Source organism: Scyliorhinus canicula, chromosome 6 (genome assembly GCF_902713615.1).
Source record: "Scyliorhinus canicula chromosome 6, sScyCan1.1, whole genome shotgun sequence".
Lineage (NCBI taxonomy): Eukaryota > Metazoa > Chordata > Chondrichthyes > Carcharhiniformes > Scyliorhinidae > Scyliorhinus > Scyliorhinus canicula.
Window position 1 is genome coordinate 139,304,557 of NC_052151.1, and position 26,874 is coordinate 139,331,430.

Here is a 26,874-nt window from a genome sequence, read left to right on the forward strand (position 1 = left end):
AAGGAGATTAGAAGAACGGAGTGGCAGGAGGTTATCTTTCATTGAGACTAGAAAAATGATTGACAGCATATTCTGTTAACGATTAGTTGAACAGAGGAAAAGCAATCAACAACAAAAACAAAGAAAAATTCAACTTGATGGGGTCACCAAAAAGGCAGCAGAGCCAGCTTGGCAAAGTCAACTGGTAATGCACAGCTACAAGTCAGTAATAAAACGCATCCCAAATGCAAAATATGCTATTATCAAAAATAATTGCAGCACTAAATAATTGTGAGCTCCCTCAGTCAAGAAAATTGAGGCTTGATGAACAAGAACAGAAAAGGCAGAATCTGAGGATCGTGGGTTTTCCCACGGGGCTGGAAACCGATGGAGTATTTTGCAGAGATGTTTGTTAAGTTATTGGGGGTGGAGGAGGACCCCACCCTCGATGAGCTGCACTAGGCTCACTGGTTGCTCTGGTCGAAGCCGAAGGAACCACCAAGAGCTGTGATAGTCTGCTTCCAGAGCTCAGGTGAACGAACAGGTGCTGAGATGGGCGAAGCTGACTCGAGGGGAGAGTTTTGAAGGCAGTAGTATTCGTATATACCAGCATCTCACAGCGGAGCTAGTAAGACGGTGGGTGGCCTTTGGTCGAGTGAAGCTGGCGTTGTACAAGAGCAACATGTGGTTTGGGGTTGTCTACCTAGTGAAGCTGACGGTCACACACAACTCCAGGGACTACGACTTGAGACGGCAGAAGAGACGTTCGTGAAGGCTGAAGGGCTGGGACTAAATTGAATTTGGACTATGCTGGGGTTTCTTTTCTTTCAGGTTGTGCTTAGGAGGGGATGGTTTTGGGACTTTGGGATAATTTCTTGCGATACGTTTCTTCTTTTTTTGGAAGACTATTGTGGTGGAGCATTTGGAAGGTCTGGATGGGAGGGGCCTTGGTGTTGATTTTCTTTTTGGTATTGGGTATATGGGGGGGAAAAAGGGGTTCTCACAAGGGCCACCTTGCTAGCAAATGTAAGTTGTCTAGTGAATGGGAGCGAGGTGGGCGGTAGAGGTGCAGCTGTCGGAACCCGTGTGGACAGGTTTCGATGAGCCTAGGAGGTGTGAATGGCGAGGGGTTGGGTGACACAGGGAGAGGTCGTTTTGAGAGAAAGTGACTGGAGTATTTCTGGGAAGGGAGGGGTAGTTGCCTGATGGTGACTGGGGGCAAGGCTGGCTCCCACTGGCTAGCAGGGTAAGGAGAGGCTGGTGCGACTGACATGTAGGGTGGGGATGAGACACGCTCATATGGTCCGTATGGTAACGAGGAACGCATGCGAGTTGGGGGGGGGGGGGGGTGTGGCCGGTGATGCGTGCTACAGTGTTCCAGCATTTGAAGAGCTTGAAAGTCATCGTGGTGACGGTGCAAGAGGCCCGCCTGAGGGGGAAGGACCAGGCGAGGCTTCAGAAAGGCTGGTTAAGCCAGGTGTTCCACTCTGGCTTTGATAGTCGGTCCTGGGGGTTAGCGATACCCATGGGTAAGAGGGTGAGGTTGCAGATTGAGAAGGTAGTGGCTGATCAGGGGGGTAGGTACGTTTTAGTAACGGGTGTTTTGGAGGGGAGGTTGGTGGTGTTGGTTAGCGTTTACGTCCTAAATTGGGATGACGTAGGGTTCATGAAGATATTGGTTGCCATACAGAATTTGGATACACACCAGCTAATACTGGCGGAGTGCGCGAAAAGAGAATGCTCGGCGATCGGTACCTTGGACCATTTTTGGGTGGATGTGGTCCTGGTGAAGGGACTGGCACAGAGAGCTGCACGGACATCGAATGCGGGATTGTTGGTGGACCCAAAGTTTTGTGCAAAGACGGGAAAGGTGGTTGAGGATTTTATGGAGTTTAATAGGAATGGGGAGGTTTCGTGGTCAGTGGTGTGGGAGGAATCGAAGTCGTTGGCAAGTGGCGAGATCATCCCCGTGTTGACACCGGGTCAGGATTTGTGGACTTCCACGACAGGAAAACTGCCACCGCACCTTAACAGCGTTCTGGCCTTTGCTTTCCTGGTAGCCAGGAGGCGAATATTGCTAGCGTGGAGGGACTCAAAGCCCCCGAAGTCAGAGACCTGGCTATTGGACATGGCTAGCTTTCTCTGTCTGGAGAAAATTACGTTCGCCTCGAGAGGGTCACTGTTAGGGTTCGCCCGGGGGTGGCAAACATTCATCAACTTCTTCATGGAGAATTAATCGTCAGCCGGGGGGGGGGGGGGGGGGGGGGGGGGGGGGGGGGGGGAAAGAGGAAGAGGGGGTTAGGTCAGCGTTGATTAGGGGGTTAATTAATGGTGGGACCTGTTGGGGAGGGAAGTGGTATTTGCACTATGTTTAGATTTTCATGTACATTGTTCATTGTTTATATTGCTGCCAAAAAAAACCTCAATAAAATGTTTATTAAAAAAAGAAGAAAAATTGCACTCCCAGGACACTGCAGGGTGGCCCCTGGCCCTTCTTCTGAAATATGGGCACTGTGGCACTCCCACCCTGGGACCTTGGCACAGCCACCCTGGGACTGCCAATGTGCCCATGTGGCACTGCAAATCCAGCAAGTGCACTGCCAGAGTGCAAGGCTAGCAGGTTCAGGGTGCCACTGCCAAAGATCAGGGCCTGAGGGGGACCATTCCATGAAAAGAGGCTTCAGGGTAGTATGAAGGGGCAGGAAGGCGTGAAAGGGGGGCCCCACCTCGGCGACCTCATATCGGGGTGGGAACCCACATGCTCATTTAGAGATCAGGCCACCCTTTGAAAATGGCGGCCCGATCGCAGGGGATCTCAGTACCCACTTGCCATGCCAGGTGAGAGGGCAATGCAGGTGAGCACTCTGCACCCCCTGCTTCTCAGACGAATGGCTGTGCACTCTCATGGAGTCAGTGAATACCAGGCAGGGCATCCCGATACCAAGGGAAGGCAAGAGGAGTCTACCTCACCAAAAAAAAAAAGGCAGCCCGGGCAGAGGTGGCAGCCGAGCTCAGCAGGTATGATGTGGTGCAGCGCAGCTGGATTCAGTGCTGCAAAAGGTTTAATAATCTTTTGTGCTCAGCAAGCATGAATAATGAGTTGGCATGGTACTGGTAGACAAGTTTTTGAAGGGTAGCTGTCCTTCATGACTCTCAGGGTGTAAGATTCAGAGTAACACAAAGCATATATACCTATGCCCGCCGATGCTGGGAGATCAAACCAGTTATCCTGAGTGCATACAAGGGTCAGGTGTGCAAATATGATGGAACTTCAACATAGTACGGGTGAACAGGTGAACTCTACAAAGGTTGGGACTGAGATCAAAGTCCTAAACTTGGGAAAGGTCGATTTTAATAAGGCGAGGTATGATTCGGCAGAGTTGATTGGGCGCAGGTACTTACAGGTAAATCTGTTACAGAACAATGGGATGAATTGAAAAAGGAAATAGGGGAGTGCAGGGCCAACATGATCCATCAAGAAAAAAAAAGGGTGGGACCAACAATTCCAGTGAACCTTGCATATCGAGGGATATACAGCAGTGGATAAGGAGAAAAGGAGAAGCTTACGGCAGATATCAAGGGCTAAAAACATGAGAAATCCTAGAAGTGGATAAAATGTGCAAGAGGGAATTTAGAAAGGAAATTAGGAGAGCAAAAAAATGGACATGAAAGGTACTGGCAGGCAAAAAAAAAAGAGGAAAATCCCATGTTGTTTTACAAGTACATTAAAGGGTAAAAGGATAACTAGGAAAATAATGAGGCCCATTAAGGACCAGTGGTAAATTCTGTGTGGAGACTGTGGACGTAGGTAGGGTTCTAAATGAATAGTTTGGTGTCAGTGTTCACTCGTGAGAAGGGCAGTGTGAATATAGAAATCAGGGTAAGGACTGTAATGAAATTAAAGAGATTTAGATAGACAGAGATAGGCGATTCTGAGTGGGCTGGCAGGCTTAAAAGTAGACAAATCTCCAGGGCCGGGTGAAATGTATTCCAGGCTGTTGAGTGAGGCATGAGAGGAAATAGCAGGGGCAGAGACAATAATTTTCCATTCCACTCTGGCCACAGAAGAGGTGTTGGAGTATTGCCAATGTGGTACCATTATTCAAGAAGGGATAAACCGGAAACTACAGGCCAGTCTAAGCTCCATGATGGGGAAACTACTGGAAGCAATTCGGAGACACAGAATTAAATCTGCATTTGGAGATGCAGGAATTAGATCACAAGACCATAAGACATAGGAGCATAATTAGGCCACTTAGCCCATCGAGTCTGCTCTGCCAATAATCATGGTTGATATTTTTCTCATCCCCATAACTCCTGATCCCTTTATTAATCAAGAGCCTGTTTATCTCTATCTTAAAGACACTCAGGTGATTTGGCCTCCACAGCCTTCTGCGGCAAAGAGTTCCACAGATTCACCACCCTCTGAAGAAATTCCTCCTCATCTCTGTTTTAAAGGAGCATCCCTTTAATCTGAGATGGTGTCCTCTGGTTCTAGTTTTTCCTACAAGTGGAAACATCCTCTTCACATCTACTCTATCCAGGCCTCGCAGTATCCTGTACGTTTCAACAAGATTCTCCCTCATCCTTCTAAACGCCAACGAGTACAGACCCAGAGTCCTCAACCGTTCCTCATACGACAAGTTCTCATTAATCAAGGACGGTCAGCATGCTTTTATTAAGGGGAGGTCATGTCTGACCCACTTGATTCAATTTTTCAAAGAGGTGAGTTTTAGTTTGTTGGTTTAGCTAGTAGTGCACTGTTGAGAAAGGCACAGTACACTCACATGAGGTGGCAGGGAGTGCTCAGTACACCGTCATCTGGTGGATGCTGGAGATCCATGATCTGACTCCATGCCAAGTCAGAGGCAGATGATGAGCCTCTGCAGTCAGTCATTCATCAGGCAGCAGATGCTGGACTCCACTGGGAGGTCTGGTGGAGGTCACCGAGGGTCTGTGTGCCATGGTCGCGGTCATGGAGGAATCCATGAGGAACAGGAGCACTCTATTGTCCCTGGACGCCAAGCACACAGCTTCTTTCATTGGGAGTGTGATGACTCAGTGACCGCCTCTCACGGTGCTCTCAGGATCGTGGCAACTGGGGAGTGCTCAGCCATGGTTTCACCTTCAATCGCAACTGGCCAGAGAACTACCGCCAAGGTCATCAGGGCTGACATGACAGCATAGTCAACAATCTGCCTCCAATCCCAACTGCCAGCAAAGTGGGTGGATGGGTAGGAGCAGGGTGTCGGGAGAGTCCAAAGATGTAGCACTTTCGAGCACGAGTTTAAGGCACTGCATGCACAGGATGGGGTTGTCACAGGTTACATTCTTTCATTTAATCTGTGTTTCTGTATTGTTTTGTGCGAGGAAGCAACCATATTATGTTATGCTCCTTGTTTGCAACTCTGGTAAAAACATAAATTAAGATTTTGCATCAATATCCTGTGTCCTTCACATTTTCCCCAAGGTCAGGGGCTCTGAAGGTCACAGCAAGCTTCAATATTTTAGCATCCAGATTTTTTCAGGAGTTAATAGGAGATCTGTGTAGAGTGTTTCAATCACCTGTGGTAGATCTCATCAGTGCCTTATGTTAGATAGCACGGGCAGCAAACATTAAAGCAGAGGTTGAGGCAACATTGGGGTCATGGGATTGTCTCCTCAGACCTGTGTGTCAAGGAGGTGGTGCCCTTGAAATGAGATTGAAGCCATGCATTGCTGAGCTGACGGTTGAATCAAGGTGTCCCTGCCACCCTGAAGGTTCCTCAGGTCTGCCTTGATGTCCTCAACCCTGTGCCTGCCCGGTTGATAGAATCAACTATTTCCTGATAGATCTAATAGGTAAAAAGGCTATTTTAATGTAAATATTAAGACCCAGTTTTAATACCCATTTTAAAATGAGGATATTGGCACTCATAACCTCAGGTCATGACAAAACACAGCTTCAACAGAGGCACAAAAAGCCTGACACATGCATAAATTAATTGGAGATAAAAACATTTTCACTAAGCAAGATGAAAAAGCTATTGTTCTAATAAACATATTTTCAAAGACAGTTTGACATCAAGAAATGAGCTGTACCGTAATCAGATCAAGGCCAACTAAGCACCATAGCAATATGAAAGCACCATTGTCCAGAATGTGGATAAAAGCAAAGTCAGCAGAAAACCAGTAGAAACCAGTCTTGATTAAAGCACAGAATCACATTCCATAACATACACAAATATTCAAACATGAAACATTCAGAACTTACGTTGTACATTAAGGATTGACGGTTAATTGTCAAATCAAATGCATTTGATTCCCACCCAAAACAATTAGGACGGCATAGGGGTGTAGTCAGATGGCTACAGACTGATAAAATTATCTTTAAACATGATGGTCCATACGGCCATCTTTATCCAGGATCATCCTATACTTTGATCTAACTACTCGCTATCCTCATTTTCATATTTTCACTTTTCCATTCTAACTCTTGAAGTAAATGCAAGCTGTTTTGCCGTAAGCAAGAAACCATTTCTGTACTATTTTGAACGTTAAATTGGTTATAATGTTACTTCTCTTAAGTCCTTTTGTTAGCCGGACTTTATGGGGAATAGATTTAGGTTTCTCTCAATTGTAATCAAATAGAGGCAATAAAGATTCGTGTTTGCATCTGAGAAGTTTAACTCCAATTTCTACTGAGTTTTAGTATCGCGCCACCTTTGTCCATCTGGTAATGAATAAATGTCCTAACCCGACTGAACAGAGCATAGATGATGATCTAGATGCAACAGTGGGTAGATGATTGAAACACTCCACACAGATCTCCTATTAACTCCTGGAAAAATCTGAATTCAAAAAAGATTGAAGGTTACTGTGACCTTCAGAGCCACTGGCATTGGATGACGACCCACACAGTTAAAAGGTCCCTGGCCCAATCATCTGGCATAATGATTTCATGCGTGTCACTGGAGGGGCAGAGTCTCCTGTAGTACTGGGCCAAAGACATGTTGGAGGTAGCTGGGTTGCTGCCTGCAGTGTACCGTTCTGCCTCGCTCTGCTTCCCCTGCAACCCTCGTGTCCGTGCCTCTCCTCACACTTCCTGGAGACACCTTCCCCCTCCTGCCTCTCTCTTCCTTCTCAGAGGAGGTCCCCCCAGCAGAGTATACAATCCCCATCTGCTGAAGTGCAGATGGCATTGTCCCAAGCACTGAAGGCTGTGTATGACAGAAATGCTTCACGAGAGTTGACAAACTAAAAAGTTCTCAAAACAAAAAGTAAAAAAGCAAATACTTCAGATGAAACAGTAAGAAAGCAGCAAACGCTCATCTGAACTCCTAACAATTTACACAGCCAACGTTCTGGTCACCTTTCATCCCACTATTGCATAAGAAAGGTGTAAAAATGGGATGGTTCCTGCCCATGTTGCCTGTGCAATAACTGCTAAAATCGCACATAAAACTGCCTTCAATTGATTATTTAATTTCCTCAAGTGGCTGATTGTCAGCAGGTGCACTTATATAAAATAATCTTTATTATTGTCACAAGTAGGCTCCCATTAACGCTGCTATGAAGTTACTGTGAAAATCCCCTAGTCGCCACATTCCAGCACCTGTTTGGATACACAGAGGGGGAATTCAAAATGCCCAATTCACCTAACAAGCATGTCTTTCGGGACTTGTGGGAAGAAACTGAAGCACCCGGAGGAAACCCATGCAGACACGGGGAGAACGTGCAGACTCAGCACAGACAGTGACCCATGCCGGGAATTGAGCCTGGGACCCTGGAGCTGTGAAGCATCAGTGCTAACCACTGAGCTACCGTGGAACTCTCGTGCACGCACGTCAACTGCAGTATTACAGGAGTGTGATGATCATGTCAGGATGCGTGCCTGATTTCTTCTCGCGAGATTTTACACTCTACTGGCTCGGGCGCGCACCCGCTACTACCACATCAAATTCTGGCCCAAGTTTTTAGTAAAATAGCTCAAACCTCTGAGCAATTTATTTCAGATACAATGTAGTCATGTTCCTGATACAATGTGTTTAGAAATGTGTTTAGAAATTAAGAGCACGATTTTGAAGTGTCATTTCTTGCACGATTGGCAGGGAGTTTCTCGACGGCCACGTTGGAGACAACGCAGCCCGTACTTAAAGGTACTAAGTGCTGTAAATGATCCCCCACGAGCCTCTTGCTATTACTTGCTGTCTTATTCACCAAACTTGTCTCACCGCTAACAACAGGGAGCTGCTTTTAAACGCTCACTCATGACGCATTCCAATTAACACGCAAGCAGCACATAGTGCAGACCTGCTCCTCACTTTGGGGATACCTAACTGGCCTACCTTCTCAATACTGTGGATGCAAGACAGAACAGCCTGTTCCCCCAGGGGATCAGAGGACCAGCAGTAGGGTCGCCAACATCACTTGGGATGCAGTGGGCGACGGTGCGGGCAGAATGATCAGGAGGAGCAGCGCCCAATGTTGGAAGAATATCAACAAGTTGCTAGGTAAGTTACCATCTCTTTCCTGGCATCCTTTCCGCCTTCCACCTCTCAAATTCCCAACCCCCACAAATCACTGCCTCACACCCTCCCCACATCCGATCGTCATGCTTGTTCCTCAGCACCCCATGGCACCCACCAACACAACCCCTTCAGGTACAGTAGTGGTACCCACACATGCCACCTGCCATAAACCCCCCCCGCCACGAACCACCAAGTGTGTGGCTCACAATACCCTCCTGCGGGGACAATACCCTATCTTTGTCCCCGCAGGAGAAGATAGCCCATAATAAACAGGAAAGGCCAAGACAGGGGAAGCGGTGTACCAGTGATCTGAGTCCTCGCCCACTTGGAGGATCGGGCTCTGGAGATTGTGTGGTTGGCCGAGGAGAGAGCAGTTACCATCAGCGATGGCCTGTGCCACAGAGGTGAAGATCCACTGCCCCTTCACCCAGCTGACCTGTCTCAAGTGAGATGTCTATGTCAGACAAAATGATCCTGCCCTCTCACTGATCACTATCCATTCTCTCACTGGAGCCAGATCCTGGCATCCACTGGTGCTCAAAGTGCAATTGAATATCTTTAACTTCAAGCATGTTTAACCCGTGGTGTTGTGCCAGTTACATGCACTCACACCAGAAACAAAAGCATCAGCAATCTGCAAACTTATTTTTTCAACGGCGTCATCAGGTGGCCCATTTAGAACAATATCACACACCAGAACCCGCAGCATCTTCATGCCTTCAAACCGGATTGCCTTCTGGACTCATAAACCCACCCTAGGCCCAGTGTTCCAGGAGCCAGGTATCTTAGAAAAAATTGTCCTTCTTTCTGGCTACAGAAAAGGAAGGAAACAGCAACCTCTAGGCATCTGTAACTGCCAGCAGGAGCAAACAGCAAACACAATCTGCAGCCACTCGAGAGCTGTGAAGTATTCACACAACTAACAAGGCCAATTCCTTTTTAAGCAATAGCCTTGAGCTGTGAAGCTTGAGGCTGCTCAGTCAAAGGGAGTTAAAGTGACCTTCATCATACAAGTAAAAACAGGACTCTGTTCTACAGGTTTTTGGTAGGACAGACAGGCAGCAGCTGTAGTTGCCCCCGTTATGGATATCCACAATATTTAAAGGTGGCTTGAAGGCTTCACAGACTAAAAGTCCTTCAATCTACCCCCTGGCCTAAGGGCGACCTCTGACCTGAAACGTTTTAGCCCCATGCTCCCAGGAGGCCGTTACATTCAACACCAATCTCACTAATGAGATGGAACTTAATGCAAATTGGAGTTAATGATATGCTCGCATCTGGGACTCACAATTCAGGAGCGGGCTGGTTAGGTAGCAAATTAATTCACGCCATTTTGGCCTTCCCGTCTATTTAACTAGCACATCCAGATCTGTGTTAGGCGCAAGACGGAGGTTAAATCGTGCCCTAAATTTTGCAACCGGAACACAAAAGGTGTGTAAAAAAACATTTAAAGACTGGCTGTTTTCAGTTAATTCTGACCAGTCACCAAACATATTCATTCGAAATTTATGTCCACAGTTGGTCTGTTTTCAGCTTGTTATGGAATGCCAACTAATTGTAAAGTTGTCTGTTTTTAAAAATGTCAAATCAAGGAGGAGAACATTGCTTACCATACAAATGGTTTAAAGTACGATCAACAAGTGTTCGGTTATATTTAAGAAAATCAGCAAGCCCATAGTAATATTCATGTTTGGGAATCCATAGTGGCTGTTGTTGCTTCCCACTTTGCTCACAAGGATAATACAAGCGTAAGAAACTTCCCTGTGGAAAAAAAAGGCATAGCATAAAAATATACTAGCTATAGATTCTGAAAATAAATTAAAAACTTAAACATCAATTAAATATTTTCAACAGCAATGTAAAGGACATTTTAACAGGTTATTCATTATGCAGTATCCAAACTGATTTTTGAGGGAATTTTACCTTCCTTTTTTCATTTCAAACCATCAATGTGGTATCAGGGTGGATGGTTCACCACCTCTATTATATTGACCTGGGGATTACTAATGCGTCTGTTTTCCTATTACTCTGTGTCTATTACATATTTAGTGCTGCTCTGAGCTTTATCATAATTACTGATGTTGAAGAAGGAGTCCAAATAAAGCACTCCATTCATTAAAAAAGTGTTTATACAGATCACCATAGCCCATTACAAAGGATGACATTAAAAAAGGAAGCAAGAAACGGCAGCACGGTGGCACAGTGGGTTAGCACTGCAGCCTCACGGCTCTGAGGTCCGAGGTCCAAGGTTCGATCCTGGCTCTGGGTCATTGTCTGTGTGGAGTTTGCACATTCTCACCCGTGTTTGCATGGGTTTTGCCCCCACAACCCAAAGATGTGCAAGGTAGGTGGATTGGCCATGCTAAATTGCCCCTCAAATTGGAAAAAAATGAATTGGGTATTCTAAATTTATTTTAAAAAAGGGAAGCAAGTTATGGGCTACCTTTTTCCACTTTAAATAGAGTATTTCCAGTTGGATTGCATTCCATAAATTTTGACTGACCACTTATCTGAATACTGTGACTTAATAATTCAAGAATATTTAGAATATTTAAGTAGAGACAAAGAAGAATTCCTTGAGGTGTGTCAAAATGTTTTGGCAGATGCGCGCTGTAACTTAGTCATCAGTGATCTGAATGTGTAAGACCTCATGAGCAACTGTTGGCTGAACAGTAGTTTCTCTTTCATCTCAATTGTAGGTTACAACAAACTGATTGCTCTGTCCAAACCAACTCCTGTTTAAATGCTTGTGCACTGCTTTATCTGACAACTTTGGTTTCCAATGTTTTAAATAATAGATATCCATTCTCAGGGTGCAGGTCTCATTGTCAAAGCCAGCAATTTTCACCTATCCTGGTCCCTCCGAAAAGGGAGTTGTGAGCCTCTGATTGAGCCAGCCTCACTAGTAATTTCGATTTTTAAAAGATCGTGGCGCCAATTTAAAAATCGGCCCAATACAAAATAGTAAAAACTGACCCCTCCATGCAACCATCCTCCTACAGCACTGTGTTTCAGGGACATTTCCCGGGGGATCCTAACATTGAAAATAGGGGATCCCATTAAGTAACTGTCAGGAGGCGGGGACAATCAGTGTTACATCAGCAGGAAACGTGATTTGGGCCTCGTGTAGAATTTTCCACTCCTCTGGCCAATCCCATCCGATGAAAGCAGGAATGGAAAATTCCCCTTCATCCCATCTTAAATTGTTTCCTCTCATTTGCAACTTTTATATTAACCCTAATCCTGCTCTGGTTGCTCTTACAGAGATATTCAACTGGTCTCATATCACCCAATCTCTCACTTCATTTCCTCGAACAAGATCTTGCTTAGCCAAAAACAATACTGATCCAGTTGCATATTTTAGATAATTAAAATCACGCATTATTGCCAACCATGGCAGGGTATTCCCACACTGCCATGACAGAACCCACAGTGGCCCAGCCAAAAGTCCACAGACTTTCGGTGGGAACTGACAATTGTGGCTTGGGGAGGGAAGGGGGGGGAGTTTGGAAAATCCCACCCGGGTTGGGGGGGGGGGGGAAAGAGAGCTGGTGCTGTAATGGCATCCTTTAATTAATTAAGACAGTTCAAGTGTATTTTACGAGAAGGAGACAGGTTTAGATTAGACATCGATGGGGCATAGAATTTATTGAGGTGTAATCCAGTTGTCCAACATGAAGCCTCCCTGCCATTGGCAGGCAGGTTACGTTAAAATTGGAGCTAATTATTTTATGTGATGTTTTACTTGTTGTCTGGATTGGTTGTCTACATAGTCTGATTGTCTGCGTGTTTTATTTTTTCATGCGATATGGGCATTGTTGGCAAGGCCAACACATGTTGCCCATCCTGAATTGGCCTTGACAAGATGTTGGGAAGCCACCTTGAATTGCTGTAGTCTCACAAGATGCACTTGACTTGTCTAAACAATTTAGAATACTGAGCTGTCATTTTTCAATTAATTAAACTACATTAAAGACAGAATAAATAAAATATAAGATGAATAAAAGATGTTTAATACTTTGTTATCTCAACTTGTTCATATTTATTTTGTTCATATCTACATACATATTTATATATCCTCTTCAGCAACTGAGAAAGCTTACATATTCATGGCTGCTGTTAATTGTAATTCTCACAACTGTTACCAGCTGATTTACATCATGTCTTATAGTACCTTACCTGAATTGTGTGATCATCCATTAAATCAACGCACCCAACGACGTTTGGTCCGTTCCCACCAGGAATCCCAAGATGATGACTGCCACTGCTCCCCATATTCCGCTTGACTATATATCTGTTGAAAAAAAAAATTTAATTGAGTCGACCGTTTTATCAATGCCTTACCTGTGAAGCAATAGGCTTCTGACCTATCACTTTTGCACAAACGCATGTTGGAATTAGTTTGCCGAGATAGGTTTCACCATTAGTAAGCAGAATCATTCAAGGGCAATTCTCCCCACAAGGTCTCTTCACACATCTTCTCTACTGAGTAGTACTACACTCCTGTATGCTTCACCCCATGCCTTTGTCTGTGTATTTACATTATGTATTATGTTTGCCCCATGTATTTTACTCATGTATGGAATGATCTGTCTGAACTGTACCCAGAACAATACTTTTCACTGTTCGTCTTGTGGCCAAACGGCCACCGAAGATGGTGTCCTGCATAGGGTGCTGGAAGAATTGGCCAAGTAAAGGACAAGCAGCTGCAGTTTAAATAAACACTGAGGAGCAAGCTGCAGCCTAGGCCATCTCCAGGCCATCCCAGGAACAATAGAACTATCCTGTCAATCACACTTGTTTACCAGACACAGCAGCACCTAAACTCCTTATTTGGAAGCTCCTACCTGTCCCCAACACTTGCAGACATGGCCACTGAGTGCCCACCCCAAAATCGATGTGGCAGCCCCTGATTGGACTTGATCAATCAGGATGATCGATCAATTATCAATTGATTGGCAATGACCCAGAGAAAGCCCAAAAAGGGCACGAAATCCAAGCAGGTTAAAAGGTGCTGGACCACCTTAGATTCGCTCTCTATACAGCAGCAACGATACAACGGTGACCTTCATTGGCCAACACGAGGAAGACCATCACACTACCAACAGAAGGAAGACCAGAGTCAGGAACAGACCAGACCAAGGACTACAGGATTCAGCACAGATAAAGGCCAATATCTGTCTGGTACTTGCTAGTCACTCTGAAGGTCTCGTATGAACTTGTACTCTGTAGAATAACTTATGTTGATGGTGTGATTGTTTAACTATAACATTGTATGAATGAGAATAAATACTGTTTAATTTAAACAAGTAGACTTGCAGTCATTTGTCCACCTCATACGGATTAAAGACACACTGTGATAGCAACACTCGGTACACATGACAATAAACAAATCCAAATCTTATCTCCTACTTAGAAAGCCAATTTCTGATTAAGTATGAAATTTAGCTTCCCTATGTAGTATTTAAAGTTTTAAACAATGACTATTGACTTGAGAAAGATTTTTAAAAAGAAAAACGACTGATTCCAGAAATCAAACAAGCATGCTTGAAATACTTAGCATAGGATAACAACCAACCTTCGGGAGAGAACGACTAACAATAACAGTATAGTTGCCAAGGAACAACTATCACAGGACATGCTCGATTAAGAAATTTCACAGTCTGCATAGTTCTCTTTCTACCATGCTGACTATGTAGTTTCCTGATTCAATGATAATGGGTCATGACAAGCAATCTCCCATCAATTACTCCTCAGCAGAGCCAGATATCACAAAAACACAGTAATGGAGAACATTTGGAACCAGAAATAGCCCAGAAATTCAGGTACACCAATTACATAATTTATTTATTTATTTATTTATTTTAAAAAAAAAAGAGTACCCAAATATGTTTTTCCAATTAAGGGGCAATTTAGCGTGGCCAATCCACCAAACCTGCACATCTTTGGGTTGTGGGGGTGAAACCCACGCAGATACGGGGAGAATGTGCAAACTCCACACAGACAGTGACCCAGGGCCAGGATTGAAACTGGGTCCTCAGTGCCATAGGCAGCAGGGCTAACCACTGCACCACTGTGCCATCCTGGTGTACCTATTTCACGCATCCAACAGGTGAGGCCAGAGACATCTCCACTATTGAATCACCGACCTCAGCGATGAGATGGTGAGAGCCTGCTGCCGAATTGCGAGTGCACGATAGGGCCACCATTAACGCCAGGATCCGGGGTCATGTTTATTGTTTAAAAACAAGTACAAGGAGCCCTTTGTCACCAACATAAGACCATCCATTCAGCTGTTCTAGCTGAATTACTCCCTTTCCTAGCTCACCAATCAAACTTATAAGTTTGTTCCCTCCCCCCACCAAATCCTAGCTCTGAACACATATCTTACTCTACTTTATTTCTCATGCCCTCTCTAAGATACCTTTGTCCAAGTGTAGCCATCTGAGATGGCCACTTCCAGAATACAAAATGGACGCTCGCAAAGAATGTAGGGAACTGTGACAATGTCAGGAAAACAAGCAGGCACAGAGCCTGCATGCATATTGGAGAGACAGCTCCCAGACGGAATCGAAACTATAGGTCGATTAACATATTGATGGCCCATCTCCTGGAACAAAGGAAAGACACTCAAGCAACCAATACTGTTCAGACATCCTGGCGCCAGTTCCCCAAACCAAAAGCACATACAAAGCCAAGCCAATGGCCACCTAAGACACACCCAGCCATCAGGGCACCCACCCCTTTATTTGTCAAGATCAATAACAGTGATTGAGAAGCGGCCCAATTAATTGGGGCCAACTTTAAGGCCCACCTAAAAGCGCGGGAAGCCCCTACAGGTATAAGAAGGAACCCCCCATGAGAGATTCGCTCTCTTGGAATTGGCTCTCAAAGCAGAGAGACCCTTCCACCAGCTGCATCAGAAGCAAGTCCAAGGTCAACGCTCGCTACCAGATGGACGACCTTAGCTGTTCTCCTGTACCACTTCGAACCCAACAACCTCTGATCCGAACAACGGCCATTGTTCCTCGGACTGAGTGGGCACCCGAAGTTAAGTATAGGCGTTAGCGTTAGAGATAGTTCAGTTTGTAGTACTTTGTGCATGAGTAGATCTTACTGTGCGTTTAAATAAATAGTATTGACTTTGAACTAACTAACTGGTGTATTGGCTCTTTGATCAGTATTCGGGTTTGAACCTTGTGGCGATATTGAGAGATACCTGGCGACTCTAAGTGTAAACATAATTAGGATTAAGGAAGGCAACCATATTGACCGCCATATTTATAACCAAATAGAGCAACACAAGAGACCCACATCCTGTGATTTGTATTCCCATTAAATTGCTGTTTGTGAATGGTTCCCATTCATTAGGTTTTGTCCTTTAACCTCTCAAAATCAGTAGTCATCCTCCAAAATCATATCCTGAATTCTCTGCCTCTCGAAGCTACCATCACCGACCTCCCTTTCCTTTTAAATTGTTGTGCGTTGTCACCTCACAAATCTGTCCCATCTTTCCCACAACTCCGTGCATGAACGCCTCCGATCAGGTTCTTCACCACTCTAGATATGACATACTATGTCCATTCTTTACACCCCCCTATTTAATTCATTCCAGCACTGACAACCACACTTTCAGCTGCCCAAAGATTAAGGTCTGGAATTCCCTCCCTAAACCTAGTCATCTCCCACACCCTTCCTTCTTTTAAACCTTTCTCTTTGACCAAATTTTTGGTCATCTGTTCCAGTAACTTGTGGACTCTGTCATATTTTATCTGTGATGTGGAGATGCCGGCATTGGACTGGGGTGAGCACAGTAAGAAGTCTTACAACACCAGGTTAAAGTCCAACAGGTTTGCTTCGAATCACTAGCTTTCGGAGCACTGCTCCTTCCTCAGGTGAATGAAGGAAAGAGCAGTGCTATTGATTCAAAACAAACCTATCAGACTTTAATCGGTGTTGTAAGACTTCTTACTATATTTGATCAGATTACACTTTGCAGCAATGTGGAACTACAGCACACAGACTGCAGTACTAAAGATGGTAGCTCACCATCACCTTCTCAACAACAATTATGGATGGGCAATAAATGCTGGCCTTGCCAGTGATACCAACATCCCATTAATGAATTACAAAAGCTGCTGTGAAACACCTCAAGGTATTTCACTAGTTAATGGTACTATATTTTTGCAACCTCATGATGAATCATTGAGTTTTAGCTGTCTCCACTTTAGAACTTGAATTATTTTAGTTTTGCAATATCAGAATGCACAATTCTATTTATATTATGAAGTACCTGGAAGGGATCATTTGTTTCTTTTTTTCCCTAAAATCTTGCACAATTTGACACTCATCAATTTTCCTTTTAGCACAGTAACATGGGAGGTTTCAGATTTCTAAAGGAGGTGGGGGAGCGACAATGATACGCTTGCTCCTGAACATTTAGAGCTAGAATTTCTTGGAATATTCCAATTAAAATATGGCATTAAAGTGGTACTGGATCAATTTGCATTAAATTTTGCTACTTAATAAATTTCCTTCATCATATATCCAAATTGGGAGTAAATTATGTAGATTATGTCAATTGTGTCAATTGTGTACTCATGGTTTTAATTGTATGCAGGTGGTGGGCATTAACTGGACATCCACTTGAGCTCCCTGTTAACCCAGGCTACAAAGCTGTGGTTGTTGGATTAGGAGATGTATGCTTGTAAGGTATAATTCTGTAAATAGATATAGAAATGTGTAAAGAATGGCTCCAGTTCTAGTCTTTACTACCTGGCTTTTGGGAACACAACAGCAAGTTATGCAAAGGAATTTTAACAAACTAAGGAGTGGGCAAAACTATAGCAGATGAATTCCAATATAGAGAAATGTTAAGGTTTGTATTCTAGAGCTGAGAACAAAAAAAGTTAATTTGTTTGTGGTACGAGTCCAGGAGCTGTGAAAGACCAAATGGATTTAGGTGTCCAGGTAGGCAAGTCACTAAAACTTAATACACAGGTACAGAAATCAACCCAAAAAATGAATGCAAAGTTGGCCTTCCCGAAAGAGATTAGAATACAAAATTGAGGAAATTATGCTTCAACTATACAGAGCCTGGTTCAGATGATATTTGGTGTACTGTATAGTTTTGATCACCAAACCTAACCTCAGATGGGTTACAGTGTAGATTCACTAGAAAGGCTCAATAAATTAAATTATAAAAAGACAGACTACATTGACTTGGTGTGCTTTCTGTAATTTCAGACATCCGAGGGATGTTTTTTAAAATTCATTTACGGGATGCAGACGTCGCTAGTTAGGCCAGCATTTATTGTCCATCCCCAGTTGCCCTTCAGAAGGTGGTGGTGAATTGCCTTCTTAACCGCTGCGGTCCTTGAGATATAGGTACACCCACTGTGCTGTGAGGGAGGGAGTTCCAGGATGTTGCCCCAGCAGCAGTAAAGGAACAGCGAAGGGCAGCACGGTGACGAAGTGGTTAGCACTGCTGTCTCACAGTGCCGGGGACGCGGGTCCAATCGCGGTCCCGAGTCATTGTCCGTGTGGAGTTTGCACATTGTCCAAGTGTCTGCATGGGTCTTACCCCAACAACACAAAATGATGTGCAGGGTTGGTAGACAGGGCCATGCTAAAATTGACCCTTAATTGGAAAAAAAAAAGAATTGGGTACTCTAATAAGTTTATGGGGGGGGGGGGGGGGGGAAGTGAAAGAAAGGTGATATATTTCCAATTTAGGGTGATGAGTGACTTAATAGGGTAGACACAAAAGAATTAGAGCTAGGGCACATTGGAGTGAAATCAGAATCCTGATTTCACAGCCCCTTTTCATGCAAAGAGAAGCTAATTTGGAACTCGCCGCACCAAACGTTTATGGGTTACTGGGCCAACTGAAATATTCAAAAGACCTGGGTGGGAGAGGGGAAGGTATCGGATATTTACCAGGAGCTTTCGGAGGCGGAGGAAACTCCGGTGGAGGAGCTTAAGGGAAAGTGTGAGGCCGAGCTAGGAGAGATAGAGGCGGGGCTATGGGCGGATGCCAGAAACAGGGTTAATACCTCCTCATCGTGCGCCAGGCTTAGCCGGATACAATTTAAGATAGTTCACCGGGCACACATGACAGCGGCTAGGATGGTAAGTTCTTCGGGGTTGAGGATAGGTGTGCGAGGTGCGCGGGAAGCCCATCAAATCATGTCCATATGTTTTGGGCATGCCCGAATCTTGAGAGTTTGGGAAGGATTTTCCTCAGGCAATATCCACGGTACTAAAAACCTGGGTGGTGCCGAGTCCGGAGGTAGCGATCTTTGGAGTGTCGGAAGATCCAGGAGTTCAGGGGGCGAAAGAGGCCGACGTCTTGGCCTTTGTCTCCCTGGTAGCCAGGAGGCGGATCTTGTTAATGTGGAGGGAGTCGAAGCCCCCCCCGCCCCTTGAGTGCAGAGACCTGGGTTAGTGACATGGCTGGGTTTCTCAGTCTCGAGAAAATAAAGTTCGCCGTAAGAGGGTTGATGTTAGGGTTCTCCCGGAGGTGGCAGCTGTTCGTCAACTTTCTCTGGGAAAATTAAAATGTCAGCAGATTCAGTATTCCAAGGGGGGGGGATTGTTGTTGTTTGGTTGAGGTGTGTGAAGATTGGGCTGGGGGAGGGGGGTAATGTTTATTTTACCATGTTGATGATTGTTTATGTTACTGTTATAAAAATATTCAACTACCTCAATAAAAATATTATTAAAACTATTAAGAAATCACCATCTCTGTTCCAATAATCATTCCAAATATGCAGTACAACACTGAATCATCTACATTCTTAAATGTCAATACAATTTAGCAGAAAACCACAATTCATTCTAGCCACAGAATTTAAATATGGTATTAACCTTTCATTTGCAACTATGCTGTGTTTGCAAAACCACTTCCTGTTTAACATCCCCTCAGTTCGTGAATTGGTATAATACTCAGCACATACTCACAATTACCAAGTAACAAGTGAAGATTTCTTCTGGAAAAGAGCTTTAAAAAAAAACACACATGGGGGAATTCTCTGGCCCACCCGCCACAGCCCTTTTCTTGCAGCAGGGATGTAGGTGGTGTGCCGCTGTCAATGGAATTGATCCCACCCCTTGCTGCCGAGAAACCCGTAGGTGTGCTGTCAGCGGGAGAAGAGGATCCTGCAGCCATGAGCAGCCACCGAATCCAGCCACTGTAACCAATCCTGAAATAAAAACAAGGTACTGCGTATGCTGGAAATCAGAAATAAAAACAGAAAATGCTGGGAAACCTCAGGTCTTGCAGCATTTTGGAGAGAGAGAAACAGCTAACTTGACTCCCTATGGCAGCGCTGAAGCTCATCAGGGATTATTCACCTGCCCTGCTATAAAAAATAGTCACCATGGGATCTTTCACATCCACATGACAGGGTAGATGGAGCTTTGGTTTAATACCCCATCCAAAAGCTAGTTCATCTGACATAGTGCTTGCACAAAGTGTCAGCCTAGATGGTTGGTGCTCGGATTGGGTCTTGAACCCACAATATTCTGACTCAGCATTAACAACTGAGCTGAGGCTGACAATTTCCTGACACCAGTTCAAAATTCACCTCATCAGTTTAAACTTTTTTTCATGCAGGAGGTAGTGGGTGTCTGAGTTGGTGGTGAAGGCAGAGACCATAAACTCTTTAAAAAGTACCTGGATCTTCACCTTAAGTGCTCTAAGCTAAAGGGCTGTGAGCAGGTGCAGGAAGGTGGGGTCAGAAAAAGTTACTTGTTTCGGTGTCGAGATTAAAGCAAGAACTTGCCTTTTCTTTCGTGCCTTTCTTGACTTCAGGAAGTTTTCAAAGAGTTTCAGATTGAGGAAGGACTTTTATGGTGATGGTAGAACTGTAAATAAGCGAGCAGGACATCAGGAGAACTTCTCGACGAGGTCAGGAATACTGCCATGTGACATCCACCCGAGAGGGCAGTCGGGGCTATTAACACATTGCACAAAAGGTGACACCCCCGACAGTGCAGCACTCCCTCAGTAACACCCAGGGCGTGTCGGCCTAAATTCTCTGATGAAATATCTGGAGTGGCTGTTGAACCCAGAACCTTCTGAATCCGAGGCAGGAGTGCCAGGACAGAGCTCAACAGAGGCACGACTGCCTCATTATTGCAATTTACGGGAATAAACTACTGCATTCAAATTAGAGATCGGTTTTATTCCTGTATTGCTTTAGCTCTCACCTGTGTCACCAATAAGTTTGGCAAAGAAAATGACCGCAGTGAGCATTGTGACTCTGACTGTTGTGTACATGTTCCAACCTGACCATCCACAGCAAGAAGACATTTTGAAAGGTTACTCATCATATTCATGTAGAGCACAAACATCAGAGCAGTTGGGGCATTGATTACAAGAGTTGGCAGGTCATGTTACAGTTGTATAAAACTTTAGTTGGGCCACATTTGGAATATCGGGTGCAATTCTGGTCGCCACACTATCAGAAGTAAGTGGAAGCTTTGGAGAGTGCAAAGAAGGTTTACCAAGGCGTCAGGTCTGGAGGGTGTTAGCTATGAGGAGAGGTTGAATAAACTCAGATTGTTTTTTGTTGGAAAGACGGAGGCTGAGGGGAGACCTGATTGAGGTCCACAAAATTACAAGCGTTATAGACAGGGTAAATAGTCAGAAGCGGTTTCCCAGGGTGGAAGACTCCATTTACAAGGGGACACAGGTTCAAGGTGAGAGGGGAAGTTTATGAGAGATCACAGAATCACAGAATTTACAGTGCAGAAGGAGGCCATTTGGCCCATCGAGTCTGCACCAGCCCTTACAAATAGCGAACTACTGAAGCCCAGTATCTACCCTATCCCCGTAACCCAGTAACTCCACTTAAAATGTTTTCGATTCCAAGGGCAATTTAGCATGGCCAATCCACCTGATGTGCGGGGAACGTTTTTCACGCAGAGGGTGATGGGTGCCTGGAGCGCGTTGCCAGTGGAGGTGGTGGAGGCAGGCACGATAGCAACGTTTAAGATGCATCTTGATAGACACGTGGGCAGGCGAGGAATGGAGGGATACAAATCATTTGGGCAATAAGTAGTAGGTCCAAGTAAGGAATCTGGATTGGCGCAGGCTTGGTGGGCCGAAGTGCCTGTTCCTGTGCTGTAATGTTCTTTGCTCTATTGGGTGTCCTTGGGCTGGCATGGACAAGATGGGCCAAATTGCCTCCTTCTGTACTGTAACTTTTCTATGGTTCTAATGTCATATTTAAGTTAAATTATTTTTGAGATTCATCCTTTCTATTCTCTTTTCTTTACTCACTTATACATCTTCTAAGTTGCCTTTTAGGAATGTGGCAACTAGGGGCTTTTCACAGTAACTTCATTGAAGCCTACTTGTGCCAATATGAGATTATTATTATTAGTTACCTTCTTTCAAGGCTGATTACCTCTCATCTTGCCTCATGATGAACATCAAATAATTAAGTCAAGTGTTTTGCGGCTCCTAATGCACAACTCAAACTGGAAGGTGCAATCAAATAAGGCTATTAGGCAAGACTTGCGATGACTTGCACTGTGCACTGATTTGGTGATTTAACCAAGTGTCGACTATTGCCTTGTCGGAACATATTGAGTTTACTAACACCTCTAGATTTATTTCAACTTACGTTTCCAATATTTCAACAACATTCAAAGCTTCGCTCAGCAATTTTCCCCATTTACTCTTGTTTATACAAGTCGATATTGAATTTGTTGAATATCACTATCCATACCGAGTCTACTTCCTTTTGTAAAGGCTGCAGGTTCAACTTTTAATAATAATAATAATAATAATATTTATTGTCACAAGTAGGCTTACATTAACACTGCAATGAACTTACTGTGAAGTTACTAGTCGCCACATTCCAGCACCTGTTCGGTACACTGAAGAATTCAGAATGTCCAATTTACCAAACAGCATGTCTTTCGGGACTTGCGGGAGGAAACCGGAGCACCCGGAGGAAATCCACGCAGACACAGGGAGAACATGCAGACTCCACACAGACAATGACCCAAGCCAGGAATCGAACCTGGTACCCTGGCGCTGTGAAGCAACAGTGGCAACCACTGTGCTACAGTGCTGCCTCCTCGTCTCTTGCCTCATGCATAACATACCCAAACTGGACAAGTTTCTGTTGAACACTTAAAAATCAGATTATTAAAGCTTTAAAAAATTAACATGTTGAGACGTTGACACAGATCCCCCAGGGAGCCCCACCCACCCCTCACCCTTCCAGAAAGCTCAGCCCTTTTAAATTGTCAGTACCACAATAAGCATCTCCAACATCCCTATCCTTCCAGTTATCCATTCCCTTGGCTTTTTAATATTCAGTTCTCTTAATCTCCCTTACTATTTTTGTGTCACTAGGCAGTCCCAGCCACAGGGGAATATTTACACATTTGAGTTTAAAGCCGTCTGCTGTGAAATGTATTTCCTGCACAGAAGAGGGGCGAGCTGACTCCAGAAGGCGGTCTCCATGGCGGAGGCAGCATCTCCTACCCACCCCCATATCTAACGCTGTTGATTTCGGGATTGATTAAACATTGAAGCAGGAAATAGCCCTTTTAAGTGTCAAGTCCCCAGCGGCGAAATTCTGCCCTTGAAGCCTGGTGGCTTTGCCGGGGGGAATTCTTCATCTGCCTTTATCGTGACTCCCGGCCCAATTGTTCCCATTCGTCACCTTAAACGCTGCGCGAATATCATTCCTTTGCTTCCGAGAGTTCTTTACGTTAACCGGCGATTTCTTATCTCCCATATTGGGGATTTATGTGATGATTAACGTGTCTCACCGCTTTAAGCAGGGCGGTCTGATCCAGGGCTGACGTGAACAGCTTCCCAATGACCTTGCCGGCGCTGCTCGTACACAGAATCCCCCCCGCCCTTCTCCCAGGCTCAGTCAATCAGTGTGAACCTTTAAATCACACACGCTGCCGGTTTCACTTCACACTCTGGTCTGCTCACACCTCAGGGAGGCGCGCGCACACACTGCCAGATACCAATCAGCCTGGCCTCCTGCCCAGCACCAAGGCGCAGTAAATGTAACTCGCACACTTTCTGAATTCATGCCATAAGATTGAAATTAAAAACCGGTGTGCCCCCCCCCCCCCCCCTTTTTTTAACAACGAATCCAAAAATGAAACCGCGTGATTGCCCCGCCCCCAGCGCCCCCCAACAAAAAGCCGAAGGGAAGTACCCTTCTCTTAAAGGGGCACCGCTAATGAAGAACGAACCCCCTCAAATCAAGAATTACGCACAACCCGCTCTAAAAATACAATTGTCCCTGAACGGTACACACTCCGGCTCTTGCACTGGCCACTGACAGCTGAAGGTCTCTGATTTTACAAAGCATTTTTTAAAAAGGGTTATGATAGGAGAGATGTTGAGAAAGTGTTTTCATTTGAGGGGTGTTCTGGAACGTTGCGGAAGCTTCCTGCCTGATAAGATGATGGCTTACGCCATGGTCGTAAAAAAAAACCAAACTAAGGTCACTAGGACATGATAATCATTTATAAATCCAAGAAGATATTTGTGAGAAGCACCCAGAGAGTGGTTAGAATCTGGAACCTGTGCCACATTTGGCAGTGCTCTAAATTCTATGTAATTCTAAATGTAATTGGGATTTGAATGAATGAACTTTCCCAGGAGCAAATACAAAAAAAACAGCTAATTCCACTCCCACCCCCTCTCCCCGTGGGACCAATGTGTTATCTTCCACATGCATGTGTACACATTACTTATTTTACATTCGGGTCACCGGCTTTTATGCAGATCAGCTCGGTATTATATACATTGTTCGTTGTAAGCATTGTGATTGTTAAAGAGCCACTCTCTTTTGTCACATTTAGGTTTTAAAACAAAGGTGTGTGTGCAATGATGTGGTCAGTGATACAGTTATACAGTCATGTTACCCACGTCAGTTCAGTCACGTTTTAAAAAGCAGAACTTCAAAAACAATTGCGTAAGGTACAGTATAAGGGAAAATAACTGCAGTTGCATTGCAGACTTAACCTGATGGTCAAAAGCTTAATGACCATTAAAATTGCTTTCACGAATTTCCATGACAAATTCCCACATTTTCCCAGGTAAGTGGATCAGTAAAATTGATTCTTCTAATCTTTGTAAAAAAAAATTATTGCAATTCTCCAATTTTTTCTTGCAACAAAAGATCCCAATTTACACAGGTAGCACATTCAGGGGGCTGGATTCTCCCAAAATGGGGCTATGTCCCCACGCTGGTGTAAAAACACTGGCGTTGCACTTCCCAATTTCCTGCAAAAAATCACTTACCTGCAGGAGGCTAGCAGGGACCTCGGGAGGTACTCGCAGCTATGGCTGTGGATAAGGGCCCTCCACACTTCTGGTTTCGAGTCCGTACACGCGCTTGGTGGCGGCCTCCAGCGGCCGCGTCGAGCGCCATGGTGAACTCGGACCGTGGACCAACAAAGGCCCCGCTGATTGGCCGCGCACCACTGCATTGGACCGGCCGATCATTGCCCCGGCCGTCCATAAGGCCCCCAGCCCCCCGGTGCTCGCTGCCACCGCGCAAGAGTCCCGACCGGCCATACCACATTATGCCACATATAAACCACAGGCTGGTTTAGCACAGGGCTAAATCACTGGCTTTGAAAGCAGGCCAGCAGCACAGTTCAATTCCCGCATCAGCCTCCCCGAACAGGCGCCGGAATGTGGCGACTAGGGGCTTTCCACAGTAACTTCATTTGAAGCCTACTTGTGACAATAAGCGATTTTAATTTTTTTTCATTTTCATTAGTTCCATCCCATCGGGAAATTGGTTGGTTGGGAGCGGAGTATCGCCTCTGGTAATGGGCCCCCTGCTACGCGCTGTAATTTGCGGTTCGAGCGATTCTCCGAGGCCCGGAGGCTTACCGGAGCACCGCTAGGCCCAATTCGGTCAGGAACTTCGATTCTCCGCCCCCGCACCAAATGCAATTTTGGCGCGGGGCTGCGGAGAATCCAGACCATAGTGTTGTCATGCATATTGGAGAATTATCTTATGGTGAATTCAGAGTCTAGGGGCGGGATTCTCTCTTTTGGGGACTAAGTCCCCACGCCTGCCGGAAAACAGGGTGAGAATGACTTCGAACTTTTTCCTTGAAATTCAGTGATTCTCTGTTTTCCAGGAGGTTAGCAGAGCCCCGGCGTACGTCCCGCAGCTCTGGCTGCCAGTGGGGTCCTGCTGTCCAGACCGCCCGGCCGCGCATGCGCATGGCGGCCGCAAGTGGGTCCGTGCATGCATGCAGCGGCCCACCTCGGCACGGGCGCTGCCGATAGGCAGAGCCACACAGTGGGCCTGGGCAGAGTAAGGTAGGTCCCCCACAGATCGCGATGGCCCACTGATCGGTGGCCCCCAATCCGGGGCCTGGCCACCGCTGAGGGCCCCCCCCCCCAGAGTCAGGTACTCCCCGCCCCCCACCGGGACCGCCACTGGCGCGCGTGACTGGCAGGTCCGCGGAGAATCGTGGAAGCGCCGGATTTCCGGCATGAACGGTTATTCTCTGCCCCGGCGCGGACGCGATTTTGGCGTGGAGGATCGGAGAATCCAGCCCCAGGTTCTGACTATTCTCTTCTACAACTTAGTCACTACCATCCATATTAATGCTCCCAAAACTTCAGATTTTGATTTAGATGTGGTACTTGGGTCCACAGGCAAGCAAGCAAGTTGAATTATTTTTGGAAATATTTTAATAAAATTTTTGTCATTTTATACCAAAGAATACAAAAAATACTAAAAATTCAAACAACAACAATAAACTAAAAAAAAACAATAATCTAGTAAACCAAATCTCTCCTCCCGTTGATTCTCCTACCCCTCACCCCAGGCATCTAAGAGCTAACAGTGACCAATTCTTTGAAATACAATATAAATGATTGCCATCTCCAGTAAAATCCTTCACTTGGCCCCCTCATGATGTGACTTTCTTGAGGTGCACAAATGCCATTAACAAGTTTAATTATTAATTTAACAAATTGTTTTTCAACTTGTTGTTTTTAAATCTATAGTTATACATGTTTGTTTACAAATAAAAGGTATTACAAGTCATGTAACTTGTGATACCTAATCCAAAAGTCTATCAGATCTATTACTTTTTTAATCACCTTCAGAAAAATAATTCAGTGACTAGGTGTGGTCGGCACAGGTGGGAACACATCGTATTGGGCAGGCCGCTCGGCCCATCCGGGCCGGAGAATCGCCGCTCGCCCGTTACAAACGGCGGGCGACGATTCTCCGAGTGGCCAGCCGTAAATCTCGCTGCGCCGGTTTGGGGGGGTGGGAGAATCACATGCGGGTGTCAGGACGGCGTGACAGGACTCGCCCGGTGCCCCCACGATTCTCCCACATGGTGTGGGGGGCGGGGA

General features: G+C 45.3%; 1 protein-coding gene across 5 annotated transcripts in view; it reads right to left on the reverse strand.

The window, feature by feature from the left end:
* Positions 1–23,561, reverse strand: part of pla2g7 (phospholipase A2, group VII (platelet-activating factor acetylhydrolase, plasma)) — a 113,608-nt gene extending 90,047 nt beyond the window's left edge. The window contains exons 1-4 of one of the 5 annotated variants that reach the window (XM_038800211.1): positions 23,286–23,561; positions 20,276–20,357; positions 12,669–12,783; positions 10,100–10,250 (exon numbers count right to left, since the gene is read on the reverse strand). In XM_038800211.1, the coding sequence (XP_038656139.1) occupies positions 10,100–10,250; positions 12,669–12,764 (247 nt within the window). In that variant the 5' untranslated portion in view covers positions 12,765–12,783; positions 20,276–20,357; positions 23,286–23,561. Of the gene's footprint in view, positions 1–10,099; positions 10,251–12,668; positions 12,784–19,451; positions 19,472–20,275; positions 20,358–23,176 lie in introns of those variants that run through there. The other 4 variants (XM_038800212.1, XM_038800207.1, XM_038800210.1 and 1 more) reach the window with 4 other exon arrangements.
* Between the last annotated feature and the right edge of the window lie 3,313 nt (positions 23,562–26,874).